The 13,599-nt window shown below is 33.3% G+C and overlaps 1 protein-coding gene across 2 annotated transcripts; it reads left to right on the top strand.

The window, feature by feature from the left end:
* Positions 1-398: 398 nt before the first annotated feature.
* On the top strand, positions 399-8,056 carry LOC18022859 (isoleucine--tRNA ligase, cytoplasmic). Of its 2 annotated transcripts, none has more exons than XM_006405241.2 (24): positions 399-932; positions 1,056-1,637; positions 1,902-2,015; positions 2,161-2,258; positions 2,646-2,724; positions 2,835-2,993; positions 3,376-3,465; positions 3,556-3,689; positions 4,182-4,341; positions 4,471-4,554; positions 4,638-4,847; positions 4,952-5,077; positions 5,167-5,304; positions 5,396-5,499; positions 5,602-5,665; positions 5,915-6,003; positions 6,109-6,250; positions 6,348-6,411; positions 6,513-6,580; positions 6,720-6,842; positions 7,099-7,164; positions 7,274-7,385; positions 7,521-7,612; positions 7,767-8,056. In XM_006405241.2, the coding sequence occupies exons 1-24, from the start codon at positions 399-401 to the stop codon at positions 7,875-7,877; spliced, it is 3,543 nt and encodes a 1,180-aa protein (XP_006405304.1). In that variant the 3' UTR covers positions 7,878-8,056. The 2 variants fall into 2 exon arrangements, with proteins under 2 accessions (XP_006405304.1, XP_006405305.1); XM_006405242.2 differs by having other exon boundaries at positions 7,764-8,056.
* The last annotated feature ends 5,543 nt before the right edge of the window (positions 8,057-13,599 follow it).

Raw genomic sequence — 13,599 nt, 5'->3', positions numbered from 1 at the left:
TGGTTAGCTATAGAGTTTAGGACTTCTTTTAGTTCGTAATCCATCTTTATTTGCAAAACAATTACAGTATATGGTTTGGTCGAGGCTCGAGCCCTTTGGTTTGTGATAAGTTAGTTCAAAAATGAGAATGAATATCCCAAAAATCAAGCAAAAAATATATATTTGAAACCACAAAGTGGAGCCACAGTTATGGGCTTTACTTGCATAAAAGAGAAGCTCAATTACGGCCCGTTTAGTTAAAAAAAATTTAGACGAAGAAAAAAGAAAAGAAAGCTCTCTGTCTCTCTCTCTCACTCTCTCTCTCCGCCGTTTTCTATCTCTAATTTTTTCTCCGTAGAGCAAGTCGCTGTAACGTAGCTAAACCCTAATTTCTTGTGGGAGTCGTCACTTTCCTCGCTATGGAAGAAGTCTGTGAAGGAAAGGAATTCTCGTTTCCTCGCCAGGAAGAGAATGTCCTCTCGTTCTGGACTCGAATCGATGCCTTCAAGACGCAGCTCAAACGAACTGAGAATCTCCCGGAATATATCTTCTACGACGGGCCTCCTTTCGCCACCGGTCTTCCTCACTACGGACACATCCTCGCCGGCACGATCAAGGACATCGTCACACGGTACCAGACCATGACTGGTCACCACGTCACGCGTCGCTTCGGCTGGGACTGTCATGGTCTCCCTGTCGAGAACGAGATTGATCGGAAGCTGAATATTAAGAAGAGAGAACAAGTGCTTGAGATGGGCATTGATAAGTATAACGAGGAGTGTAGGAGTATTGTGACGCGCTATGTTGAGGAGTGGGAGAAGGTTATTACTAGGACTGGGCGCTGGATTGACTTCACTAATGACTACAAGACGATGGATCTGCCGTTTATGGAAAGCGTTTGGTGGGTTTTTGCTCAGCTTTTTGACAAGAATCTCGTCTACAGAGGCTTCAAGGTCTCGCTTTCCTGCTCTTTTTTTTATTATTATTATGTGGTTTTGATTGAAATCTGGTGAATCCAATTGTTTTTCTTTCTTCTATCATGTTTGATCCTGGTTTTCGTTTTGTTTTTTTTGCAGGTTATGCCTTATAGTACTGGTTGTAAGACACCTCTATCTAATTTCGAAGCGGGTCAGAACTACAAGGACGTTCCAGATCCAGAAATCATGATGACATTCCCAGTTATTGGCGATCAAGATAATGCTGCTTTTGTGGCATGGACTACTACTCCCTGGACTCTTCCAAGCAATCTTGCTTTGTGTGTCAATGCAAAGTTTGTCTATTTGAAGGTTCGTAACAAGAACAATGGGAAAGTGTACGTGGTTGCTGAGTCTCGGTTATCATCCCTTCCCACTGATAAGCCCAAGGCCAACTTAGCCAATGCTGATGCCAAGAAAGCCAATCCTAAAGCCAAAGGTGGTGCCAAACCTGAAAGCTCAGCTGATTCTTATGAGGTTTTGGAGAAATTCAATGGAGCTTCTCTGGTTGGGAAGAAGTATGAACCTTTGTTTGATTACTTTAGCGATTTCTCAAGTGAGGCCTTTCGAGTAGTAGCAGATGATTATGTCACTGATGATAGTGGTACTGGTATTGTCCACTGTGCTCCTGCCTTCGGTGAAGACGATTACCGTGTTTGTCTTGAGAACAAGATCATTAAAAAGGTTAGATTTGACTACATTATTCAACCCCTTCACGTCAGACATGACTAGAAAAGTTTCTGTTGATCTTTGATTTTGGTTTGGTAGTTCCTGTGGATATCTCTATGAATGATCTATTGTTTAGGAGGATATCCTCATTTGTAGTTTATTTCTCTCTTGATTAGAGGGCATACAGTATCTTGAAGAACCCATGCTTGTCTTTTCTACTGATATAACTCTTTATTTCATTATGGTTAATGTTCTAGATGTTTTAATACGTTCTTGCAGGGTGAGAATCTAGTTGTGGCTGTTGATGACGATGGGTTGTTTACTGAGAGAATAACCCACTTCAGTGGCCGTTATGTCAAAGATGCAGACAAGGATATAATTGAAGCCGTGAAGGTGATTACTGATGCCTAATATTTGTAATAGGTCTCTATGATTTACCAAGTCTCTTAAGAGGATCTAAATGCATTTTGGACCATTGGGTTATTTTATTTTAGGTAACTCTTTGTTTTGTTTTAAATAATATTTCTTATTATTTCAGGCCAAAGGCAGGCTTGTCAAATCGGGGACCTTTACTCACTCATATCCATTTTGCTGGCGATCAGACACACCGCTCATATATAGAGCTGTTCCCAGTTGGTATGCTTCTTGCTTCATATGAGCTTTAGCTAAGGTCTTAGTTGTTGCATCATTCAGTGCTAGTTCGAGTCTGTCTCGCTGGTCCATTTGTTGAGTTTGGCTTAAGAGATGTAGGCGTTTGTAATGATTTTCAGTTGATTTTCTGGCAGTCTCTTTCTGAAGCTCTGTATGCTATTCTGTATATTTTTTTGGTAGTTAAAAGTTAATTACCAAACTGTGTAGGATATTTTGATTCCCCATGTTTTCACTTTCCTTATTTTAGATTCCGTATGTAGTGAACATCTGACCAATATGACACGTAGAAATTAGCAAAGATGATATGAAGCTTCTTCTTTCATTTTTATGCGTGGTTAGGACTCTGAAATTTGTTCGTGCTTGACCTGTTAGGTTTGTGCGTGTGGAGCAGTTGAAGGAACAGTTGTTAGAAAACAATAAACAGACGTACTGGGTACCTGATTACGTGAAGGTCAGCGGAAGAATGGATTGATACTCTGTATATATCACAAGTTTAGTTGTTTTAGTGGGTGATATGAATTAAATTATTCTAACCTTCTTCTTGATTGACCTACAACTCAGGATAAACGTTTTCACAACTGGCTTGAAAATGCAAGGGATTGGGCAGTCAGCCGAAGTAGATTTTGGGGCACACCTCTTCCGATATGGATCAGTGATGATGGGGAGGAAGTTATTGTCATGGACTCCGTTGAGAAGCTTGAAAAGCTCTCTGGTGTTAAGGTCTCTTCTTTTGTCATTTGCATTTGTTTGTTTTGTTCGGCTCACATTCTGCTGCAATTTCTTGTCATGCATTTTTGGAAGATAGCTTGCTTTAAAAAATAAACAGCAATATATCAGCAGGTAGCTGATTGATGCTTTGGGAGAGTCTAATGTCACGATCTCGTTTCTTAATAATTGTTGTGGTGGATCTTTGCTACTTCTTCTACTGTTGGATAACTCAATTTTTTGTTCGATATCTTCAGAATGTTTCTAGAAGTCTGCTTATTATGTTCTCTTAAAGTTTATGACATCTTATAGGAAATTGTTCATTTCTTCACTGGAGCGTTTTAGATGTCAAAATGACTGAAGCTCATTTTGTTTTTTCTGATGATATATGGTGCAGGTCTTTGATCTACATCGTCACCATATTGATCAAATTACAATCCCATCTAGTCGTGGGCATGAGTTTGGTGTGCTCCGTCGTGTAGAAGACGTAAGATGGATCCAATTCTCTTTCATTGAGTCTATAGTCCGCGATTGTTTGGGGTGTTAAACCAGACTTATGCTTATATTATCTTTTCAGGTTTTTGATTGTTGGTTTGAGAGTGGGTCAATGCCTTATGCGTACATCCATTATCCTTTTGAAAACAAGGAGCTTTTTGAGAAGAATTTCCCTGGTCATTTTGTGGCTGAAGGGCTTGATCAAACTCGTGGATGGTATATTAAATTTCCATATTTAAATTGTTTTATCGATATATAGTGGTTAAATGGAGAACACACAAAAATGGTTTTTCCTTTCTATTATGGTCTTTGAGAAGGGAATTTAGCCTTTGACCTTCTAGTATTGCAAATCTTAATTTGTGTTAAGAGAATTGCAACCCAATATAGATGCTAAAAACCCACATCACTTCTGTTCTCATTTGTTTTTCGTGAAGTGAATTCTATATTGAGACATCTTTTGAGCTCTTCTGAATAATTATCTCTTGCTATATTTCTGGGTTTGCTCCCTCCCTGTACTATATTGGATGATCTGGGTTTAAACTATCCACAATGATTGTGCTTAACTTAAGTAATGAGTCGAGGCTAATGGAAGGTGTCATTAGTATAATTTATTTTCTGATTCAAAAGTGTATTGAAAAAATCATTTTTTTTTGTTTTGGCTAAGTAGGCAGTTAATAATATCTAAACTTTTGGTTTGGGTATATATAGGTTTTATACTCTTATGGTGCTGTCTACTGCATTATTCAAAAAACCAGCGTTTAGAAATTTAATTTGCAATGGTCTTGTGCTTGCTGAGGATGGAAAAAAGATGAGTAAAAAATTACGGAATTATCCACCACCTATGGAAGTCATAGATGAGTATGGTGCTGTAAGTTTCTCTATAATATGCTCTTAAGCTGCGTTTTCAGCTTTTTATTTTACTTATATTTTCTATAGCTATGAAAATCTTGGCAGCTGTGTACGTCATCATTTAGTGACTTTATGTGAACCTTGACAGGATGCTGTGCGGCTGTACCTGATAAATTCTCCGGTTGTACGTGCTGAGCCACTACGCTTTAAAAAAGAAGGAGTACTTGGTGTTGTGAGTGATCTTGGCTGATTTTATTGCTGCTTAGTTGAGAAGTGTTTTCTGAATTATTCTGGTCCTGCATTGGGATTCACTAGGTCAAAGATGTATTCCTTCCATGGTACAATGCATACCGGTTCCTTGTTCAGAATGCAAAGAGACTTGAGATTGAAGGTTGTAAGCCCTTTGTCCCTATTGATCTGGCAACTTTACAATCATCAAACGTTCTCGATCAGTGGATTCAGTCAGCTACGCAGAGTCTTGTCCATTTTGTCCGCCAGGAGATGGATGGATATCGGCTTTACACTGTATGCTTTCGAAATGTCATTTTCAGCATGATATTGTGGTGTCTGTATTAGAAGACAATATTGCTCTATTGTGGTATTTACATCTTTGTTTTTCTTCCTTTCAGGTGGTTCCTTATCTCTTGAAGTTCCTCGACAATCTCACTAACATATATGTTAGATTCAACCGGAAGAGGTTAAAAGGCCGTACAGGAGAAGATGATTGTCACACTGCTCTTTCAACTCTATACAATGTAAAATAAATAGTTGTGGGAATGCTTTTGTTTGCATGGTCACCATTACGAGCACTTGTTATAACTAATAATTGTGTCTGGATCTTCAGGTGCTCCTTACTTCTTGCAAAGTGATGACCCCTTTTACACCTTTCTTCACTGAGACTTTATACCAGAATCTGCGGAAAGCATGTGAAGGTTCTGAGGAAAGCATTCATTACTGCAGTTTCCCACAAGAGGAAGGAACGGTAATACTCAAATCCATATCTTTATATCAAGGGACAAAAAATAATTTGTCAGAAGTTTTGCCTATCTATATTTCTTCTTGTATATAAACAGAGAGGGGAGAGGATTGAACAAAGTGTCACAAGAATGATGACAATCATCGATCTTGCTCGGAACATTCGGGAGCGTCACAAGCTACCCTTGAAAACTCCTCTAAAGTGAGCGTTATCCTTTGATCAGTTTACTGACGTGCATCATCTGTTTTGTTATCCTAAAACTGAAAAGAGAAAGTTAATACATGCTTATCCGTGTCGTATCAGGGAAATGGTTGTAGTTCATCCAGATGCAGAATTCTTGAATGATATAACTGGAAAACTGAGAGAGGTCTGTGGTATTACAAGAACAGTAGTTCATCTCCTTGAAGTTTTTTAGTTATATATAGATATTATCATCTGTAAGAAATTTTTTGAGGTTGTTACTGATGACCGCTTGAAATCAGTAAAACATGTCTCTACAGCTAAGTGGAAGAGAATACATACTCCACGAGTCCTGAGTGCATGCTAGGCTTTGCGGATCAACTATTTTTTTCTATTTACATTGTTTGAGTTGATCCAATTTTATTTTGCATTGCAGTATGTCTTGGAAGAACTTAATGTAAGATCTCTTGTCCCATGCAATGATACTCTGAAATACGCGTCTCTAAAAGCAGAACCAGATTTCAGGTTGGTGAAGTTGTTACTTCGTTTTGCTTTTAACCCTTGCGCCCAATGTGCTTAAGCCTTTCCAAAAGAAATGTAGAGTGCATTTTGACTTGTTCATTCCTTCAGTGTATTGGGAAAGCGACTTGGAAAGTCAATGGGGCTTGTTGCAAAGAAAGTTAAAGAAATGCCTCAGCAAGATATCTTAAGATTTGAAGAGGCTGGGAACGTTACTATTGCTGAACACAAGCTGGAGCTAACAGATATCAAGGTACCTCTTGCTATGCTTTTTTTCTTTCTTGTGAGATATATGAAGTATATGCTGTAAAGAGCTACATTCTGACACATTTCTTTCATGTGTTGTTCAGATTGTCAGGGTTTTCAAACGCCCAGACGGTTTGAAAGATGAAGAGATTGATGCAAATGGAGATGGTACAAATATTAATTGATTACCTTGTCTATTGTCAATTTATGTGAATCTTGTGCTCTACTGTTAAGGATGCATATGATATTCGGTTTCGTTCATGATGCAGGTGATGTTTTGGTGATTCTGGATCTACGAGCAGATGAATCGTTGTACGAAGCAGGTGTTGCTCGCGAGGTAAAAAGTTAATTATGCACAGTAGTATTACACAAGTCCTTGAGGTTCCCTTTTCTGTATCTAAACATTTTATTTACAGATCAAGCAAACTTTTATTCCAATGTTGTGCTCATGAGCTTTCTTTCCCTGTGTTATATAGATTGTCAATAGGATCCAGAAACTACGGAAGAAGTCAGGTCTGGAACCAACAGACTTTGTGGAAGTGTACATTGAATCATTGGACAGGGATGAATCTGCTTTGCTACAAGTTGTAAACTCTCAGGTAACTGCGTTAGTTTTGTTTCTCACTTGTTGCTTAACTTAAGCTCTACTTCAACTGACTGCATGTTTCATTGTCCGTGTGTGGATGCCAATTACTAGATAATTTATGAATCTAGTAACTTAGGTCTTATAATAACGCTTTGATATGCTCTCCTTGTATCTATCTATCCGATGTGTGATATCTTTGAAAACCCCACATTCTTGTCAAGTGCATTGCTTTCAAGAGAAAATCTTATCGTTCATCTTTGTGTGGGCAGGAACAATACATTAGGGATACAATCGGTTCCTCTTTGCTTCCGTCCACTATGATGCCATCTCATGCAGTAAGTCGTCAACGCTCCATTTCCTTGCACCCACATTTGCTTAGTTTGGTTTTCACCCTAGTCAGGAAACCTTGATGTGTATTGATGGTGGTGTCTGTTAATTTTGCAGGTGATCATATCTGATGAGAGTTTCCAAAACGTTTCAAAGGTGTCTTTTAAGATTAGTTTGGCTAGACCTGCTTTGAAGTTCAATGAAGAGGCCATTCTTGCCTTGTATTCAGGTGAGTGAGAGAGAGAGAGAGAGAGAGAGAGAGAGAGAGAGAGAATAAATCTAACAATCAATCTCATAACAAATAATGTTTGATTGGTTTTCTCTCGTTTTAACGAATAAAATGCATCTATATTGGTGGTTTCAGGAGATGTGAAATATGCAAGGGAGCTACAAACGTACTTGTTATCGAGGGATCATTCGAATTTGAAAACAGAATTCCAAGCTGGAGATGGCAAGGTTTGTGTTAACTTGTGCCAACTAAGAATGCTTGCTTGATCTGTAGCTCTTGATAACAACAACACTACCCTTGCTGTATATTGATTGTTTTGACTTACTTTTTCTTTGTTTGGTTTTGTGATTTCTGTATGTTGGGTTGTTTGTATGGCAGCAGATAACTGTGGGGTGCATTGAAAAGGTGCCTGTTGTGAGTGTGGTTCTAGGAGAGCATCTGCATTTGACAGTCGGGGACTACTACTTGTTGAGCACGAGGAGCACTGTTTGATTCTATTACTATTACTATTACTAGTAGATGAATGCAAGGGTTTTGTTTTGCTTATACATATTTTTTTGAATATGTGTTGCAACTTGCAAACTACTTATCGTCATTCTTCGTCACTTCTCTGCTCAAACCTAGCTGCTTATTCGAGCAACCTTAAATTAAAGAACTTTTTTCCGTTACCATTGACACATGTCCTTGCTTCACATCATCAATGTATCACGTTGGCATGTTTTATAATTAACCTTACCCATTAAACTCTTGACCGAGAAAATGAGAATAAAAAAAACCATCATACAATCAACGTGTGGCCAGTTGAAATGTAAAAAGGGGCAAATTTATTGGTTTTTGCTAAGAACCTTCTTCTTATCATTGCTATATATATAAATATAAACAGAGTAATTGTAATCAAAGTTCATGAACATGTATAACAGAAAATCATTTCCTCTTTACTCGTCTTCTTCGTTGACTCTGGTTCACTAACAATGTCAGCTCCGATTGTATCTTAATGTCACTCGGAAGAAGTTTACATACAATTCACAATTGGAGTCGCAAAGTAGATTTGAAAAAAACTAAAATTGGATGAGAATTTTTGGGTTGTAAAGCCCAATTGAAGCCCAAGAATGAGGATAAGGGTATTGTGATTGCTAAATTCCACACTCATTTGTATATAGTTTTAGAGAAGGGATTTATAACGATGAATCAGATTTGTCTTTGAATCGATCGAAATGTATTAAAGAAATTGGATTTGTATTGATTTAATCGTAGATAAATACATGATTTTTCGATGAAAAAGAATACAAAAAAATAACTGTAATTTTAAAGTTTTTTTCTGAAAGAAAAACTACCTTTAATAATAAGATAAGCAAAACACGACAAAACAAAAAAAAACAAGACAAGCAAAACTAGAGGTTTGACTGCAAATAATAACCATTCTTTACGGAATAAGTTACATGATTTTCCTTTCTTTAAAAAAAAAGATCTTTATATAATAATCAGATGATTAAATAAAATTCATAAATCATTCCATCTAGGGGAAAAAAAAAAGAGAAAGACACATAGCCAGCATCAATTTCGACAGAAATCTGTATTATATATAAGTAAAACAATAATTTCATTAAAGCCACAATTATTTTGGTTTGCATTTGATTGTGTGTTTTGTTTAAAGACTAATGCCACTTCTTATGGGCATGTCTTTTGCTATGGTATGTGACTGTTCAAAGAATCATAGGTGGTGAATTTACTTGAAACTCGATTCTAATATATTCGTCCGCACAAGAATGTTATTTTTTATTTCAAATTTCGAAATATTATTTGTATTTTTTGTGTTTTATATATAATTTATTTATATATATATATATATATAATTTTGTTAATAAGTGAAAAATCTTTTTTTTATATTTAGAAATAATTTATTTATATCTAGATACATATATTTTTATATTTATTTTTAAATTTTGTATAGTTAATTCTAGTATTAAGTTGTGATTATAAATACATAATTATAGGATGCTCATATTAATACAAAAATACTGCGATTATAAAATTAACCCGCCCGATTATACTACAACAGACAAAAATATTTATTATTAAACATTTTAAAAATAAACTGATTAATAATAATAATAATAATAATAATAATAATAATATACAATAACATATTATTTATAATCTTAATAATATTATTTAAATTTAAACATTTAAATGAAAATGAAATTAATATCTAATTTATTCTTTTGTAAGATATAATAACAACTGACTATGATAATTCAAACCAATCTAAATTTTAAATTTAAATTTTGAAACTATTTTTAAATATAAATTAAATTATAACAGTTTAGTAATATTCCACTAAATTGGCTTGTTGGTAATTAGAATAGTTATTCATCAAAATAATGTCCTACTATAAGTATTTTTTAAATATATTATATTTAAAATTATATATTCCGAAATTCGAAATTATTATTTTTATATTTTTATATTATCTAAAACATACTGGATTAACTTTAAAACAGTTTCCAAAACAGATTTGTTAAAAAATAGAAATGTTTGGATGCAATGATGAAAATATTTATCACTTTAAATAGTATAGATATCCAAAAATATGTTAAACTCTGATAAATGTAACTGCTACATCAGTTATATTTTTATCATAGAGTTGATTAAAAAATAAAAACACAAACGAAACTGAGAAATACATTTATGATTGATAGAAATTTCAGTAACTAGAAAAAGCAAAAATATGAAAGATACAAAATCATGGAATTCCTATTTTCCTGTTTTTTCAGTGTTGCATATGCATTTTTCACAGATAACCTAATGATTTTTTTTCTTTAAGAATAGAATTGAACTCTTTCTATACAACAGTAGAATAATTACATACATAAATAATTCCATTTAAACAAAAAAAAAAAACAAAAAAAAAAAACAAAAGAAAGGCAAAGCAAAATATCCAAGAGTGTTAATGGTGTTGGCTCCATTGCTCTTTTCCTGATTTGTTTGTTCATTTCGATATGTAGTTTATATTTTAATATATAAGTCACCAAGCTTTAATATATGTGTTTATAATTAGTGTATTTTTAAATATAATTTGGTAAAATAAAAGTTATATATATTATTGATTAAAAAATGAAAAATATTTTAATGTAAAGTTTACGTTGACATTTTGTATAACTATTTTATAAGAACATTATTTTTTTTTAGAAAAAAAAAATATGTTAGAATAAAATCACTTGTGCAAACTTTTGACTTCTTAAACAATCTAAACCCATGTAATGATGATTTTTATATAATAAAATAGATTTTGTTTTATCAGGTTTCAAAAAAAATTAGAAGTGATTTTTTTTTGGTCGGAGAGGGGAAGAATTAGAAGTTATTTTGTTAAGAGCTCTTTTTTGGTTAAAGAGTATTGTGAATTTAGAAATATGAAAAAACATGTTTTTACTAATACATATCCAACAATTCGTTTAGGGTCGTTGGATCGATGATTAGACTTCGATTTTATTGCTAACACCATGTTTATAATACAGAATTGTCTAAGGTATCAAAAACCAACTAAAACTGAAAAATACATTTATGTGTCTGATAGAATTTTGGTTATTAAAAAGGTAAAAATATAAAAAATGCAAAGTCATAAAATTCATATGTTTCCTCCCTTTTTAGTGTTTTATATGTATTTTTTTACAGATACTTTTGTGATTTTCTTTTTCTAAGAATAGAAGTAAATTATTTTTATAAAAAAATAGAATAATTATATTTAGAGAGATAGAAATCATTAATTCTATCTAAACAAAAAAAGCCAAAAAAATGTCTAAGAATGTCAATGGTGTCAGATTTTTTGCTCTTTCCTGATTTGTTTATTCATTTCGATAGGTAAATTATATTGTAATTATATAAATCTTATCAATGCGTTATTTATTATTATCTTGTATTTTAAAAAAAATTAATTTGATAAATTTTAGTATCTTAAAACAAAAGTTTATTATTATTCATAGGAACATTAATTAATTTTAACCTTTTTGATATGTAAGAAAAAGGGAAGAAATATCTTATAATGCAAATTACACAAGAAAATGTATACTATTATAAAAACAATTACATTTTAATCAAATGATTTAAATATATCATACTCAATATTTACTCCTGCATCAGGAATGCTAAATGCTGCTAGTGGAAAAACTCCTGCATATCGAGGAACTCATGCCCGTAGAAATCATTATTGTTCAAAATATCCAAGCAAGAATGTACCACCTAGCATTTGTTCTAATTAAACCAAATGCTGATGCATTGTGCAAAGCGTCTTGCGGTAGTTATCCAAATGGAAAATGTCTAATAAATAAACGGCAAAGTCCAAAGAATTTGTGCTATTGCTGGATTATGGATTTTGATGGGTCTGTTGATTGTTGGTAATAAATTTGCTACTAATGGAAATTCCTCTTCAATCGACTCAATATCAATAAATGTGTTTTGTTTCTCTTTTAGTTTGAAGTTTTTCTTTTTGATGCATGTAATAGTGAAACCAAGTGGTGGTATCCCAGTGGTTTGGGAAAGAGTTGAGTATGTGCTTGCCCCCCAGCCCTGGGTTCTACTCCACTTGGCCACCAGATGCACTTGAGAATGTCTTGGTGTAGACCCCGGCTGCTGGGCTGCTGGAGATTAGTCTGGGCCTAGGAAGCTTAGGATTACTCCAGTTTAAAAAAAAAAATAGTGAAAGAAGTAATCGTCTTACTCTTCTTCACTGTCTTACTCTTCTTCACTAATAAATAATTACTAGGTGACTGCCCGCGCTAAGCGCGGACTTTATATCTAAGAAGTCGTATAATATTTTTATATTTGATGGATAATAGTTAAATTGTATAATATTTCTTGTTAAACTTTCAGTATATATCATTTTTTAAGATGAACAACACTTATTTACAATAATAAAATGAAATTATACCATTAATATTAATCAAATATAGAAAAAAGGTATTTTATATAGTAAACGAAATAAAATTTAATAAATATTCCTTCAGAAAAAAATGCTCTATGTCTAAGTCTCTAAAATAAACTTCTTGAATCGGTGAACTTCGGGGAATGGAGGATGAATCAAAACTTTACTATATTTGAAGGCTGTTGTAGCAATCCAGATATCATGCACTTGGATCACCTTTACAAATCTTAAAACGCAGATGACAATAGGTTGTTTGCAATTAAGTAGAGATTCTTAAAAAAATTCTGAGTGATCACCATCTAAATGCACTTGTAAACGACGACCGTTACAAATTAGTAAAATCAGAGAGTTTAATGTCAGTGATAAACATGATAAAATATTCACAAACATAATATATAAATTATTTAAGACAATAAAGACTAATACATATATAACTCTTTACTACCGTATTCTCGATATTAAGGAAAATGACATCTTAATTCTGGTTTTTATGGGTCTCGACATCAATTGCATAGCGTGGGGCATAGAATCTGTACATTTTGAATCCCTATGGAAAAACAGCTCTCGTCGCAAAATTGTTTTCTGTGTATTGAGATTTTGGGAGATGTGTCAATATGGAGGTGATTTCTCATTCTCGCGATCAATCATATATCAACGTATATGAATTGTAGCTAATATAATTTTCCAATTTGTGCAGATGAAATACGTGTTTGTTCTGGCCGAGAATTTTCTTTGATCCTCCAATTTCTGAAGTCGAAAATTCTCATTTTATGTAAGCATTGTTTACCGGTATCATTTTGTAAATTTCCTAAATGAAATGGTTGAATGTTCGACTCATTATTTATCTTGTTCTTGCAGGCTAGACTACACAAATGATTTTAACAGAACTGAAGATGACTACTTTTTTTTATCACTCACATATTTTTCCTAGCCATTGAATCTATCAAATTCATTTTCTGTTTTCTTTTATTTTGAATATGTAAGGTGATAAACGTTTGACACTTTTGTTTGATTTTTTTTTTCTCTAGTTAAACGGCAAACCTAATGTTAAATTTATTTATTTTCCATTATTTTGAATTTTAAAATATTTTAATTCGATGAAAGAATTATTATAGATAATTATTTTTAATAGTTTTAAAATTACATTCAAAATTATAAATTGAATTTATAAATAATTAGCTTGTACAATTACTTTCATTTTTCATACCATGCGCTTTCATACATTTTTTTAATTTTTTTATAAAAACTATGTAAACTTTTGATTCAAAATTTTCATTATAATCAATTGTATATATA

The sequence above is a fragment of the Eutrema salsugineum genome, unplaced genomic scaffold (assembly GCF_000478725.1).
Source record: "Eutrema salsugineum unplaced genomic scaffold, Eutsalg1_0 scaffold_14, whole genome shotgun sequence".
In the NCBI taxonomy this organism is placed as follows: Eukaryota; Viridiplantae; Streptophyta; class Magnoliopsida; order Brassicales; family Brassicaceae; genus Eutrema; species Eutrema salsugineum.
Note: the sequence above shows the minus strand (reverse complement) of the source record. Positions and strands in the feature narration are given on the sequence as shown.

What these genes read in the sequence shown, in the direction of transcription:
- LOC18022859 (XM_006405242.2), top strand. Translation starts at nt 399, where the DNA reads ATGGAAGAAGTCTGTGAAGGAAAGGAATTCTCGTTTCCTCGCCAGGAA. An exon ending in CCCTTGAAAACTCCTCTAAA is followed by an intron (nt 5,500 to 5,601) that starts GTGAGCGTTATC and finishes GTGTCGTATCAG; the next exon opens with GGAAATGGTTGTAGTTCATC. An exon ending in TGGAGCTAACAGATATCAAG is followed by an intron (nt 6,251 to 6,347) that starts GTACCTCTTGCT and finishes TGTGTTGTTCAG; the next exon opens with ATTGTCAGGGTTTTCAAACG.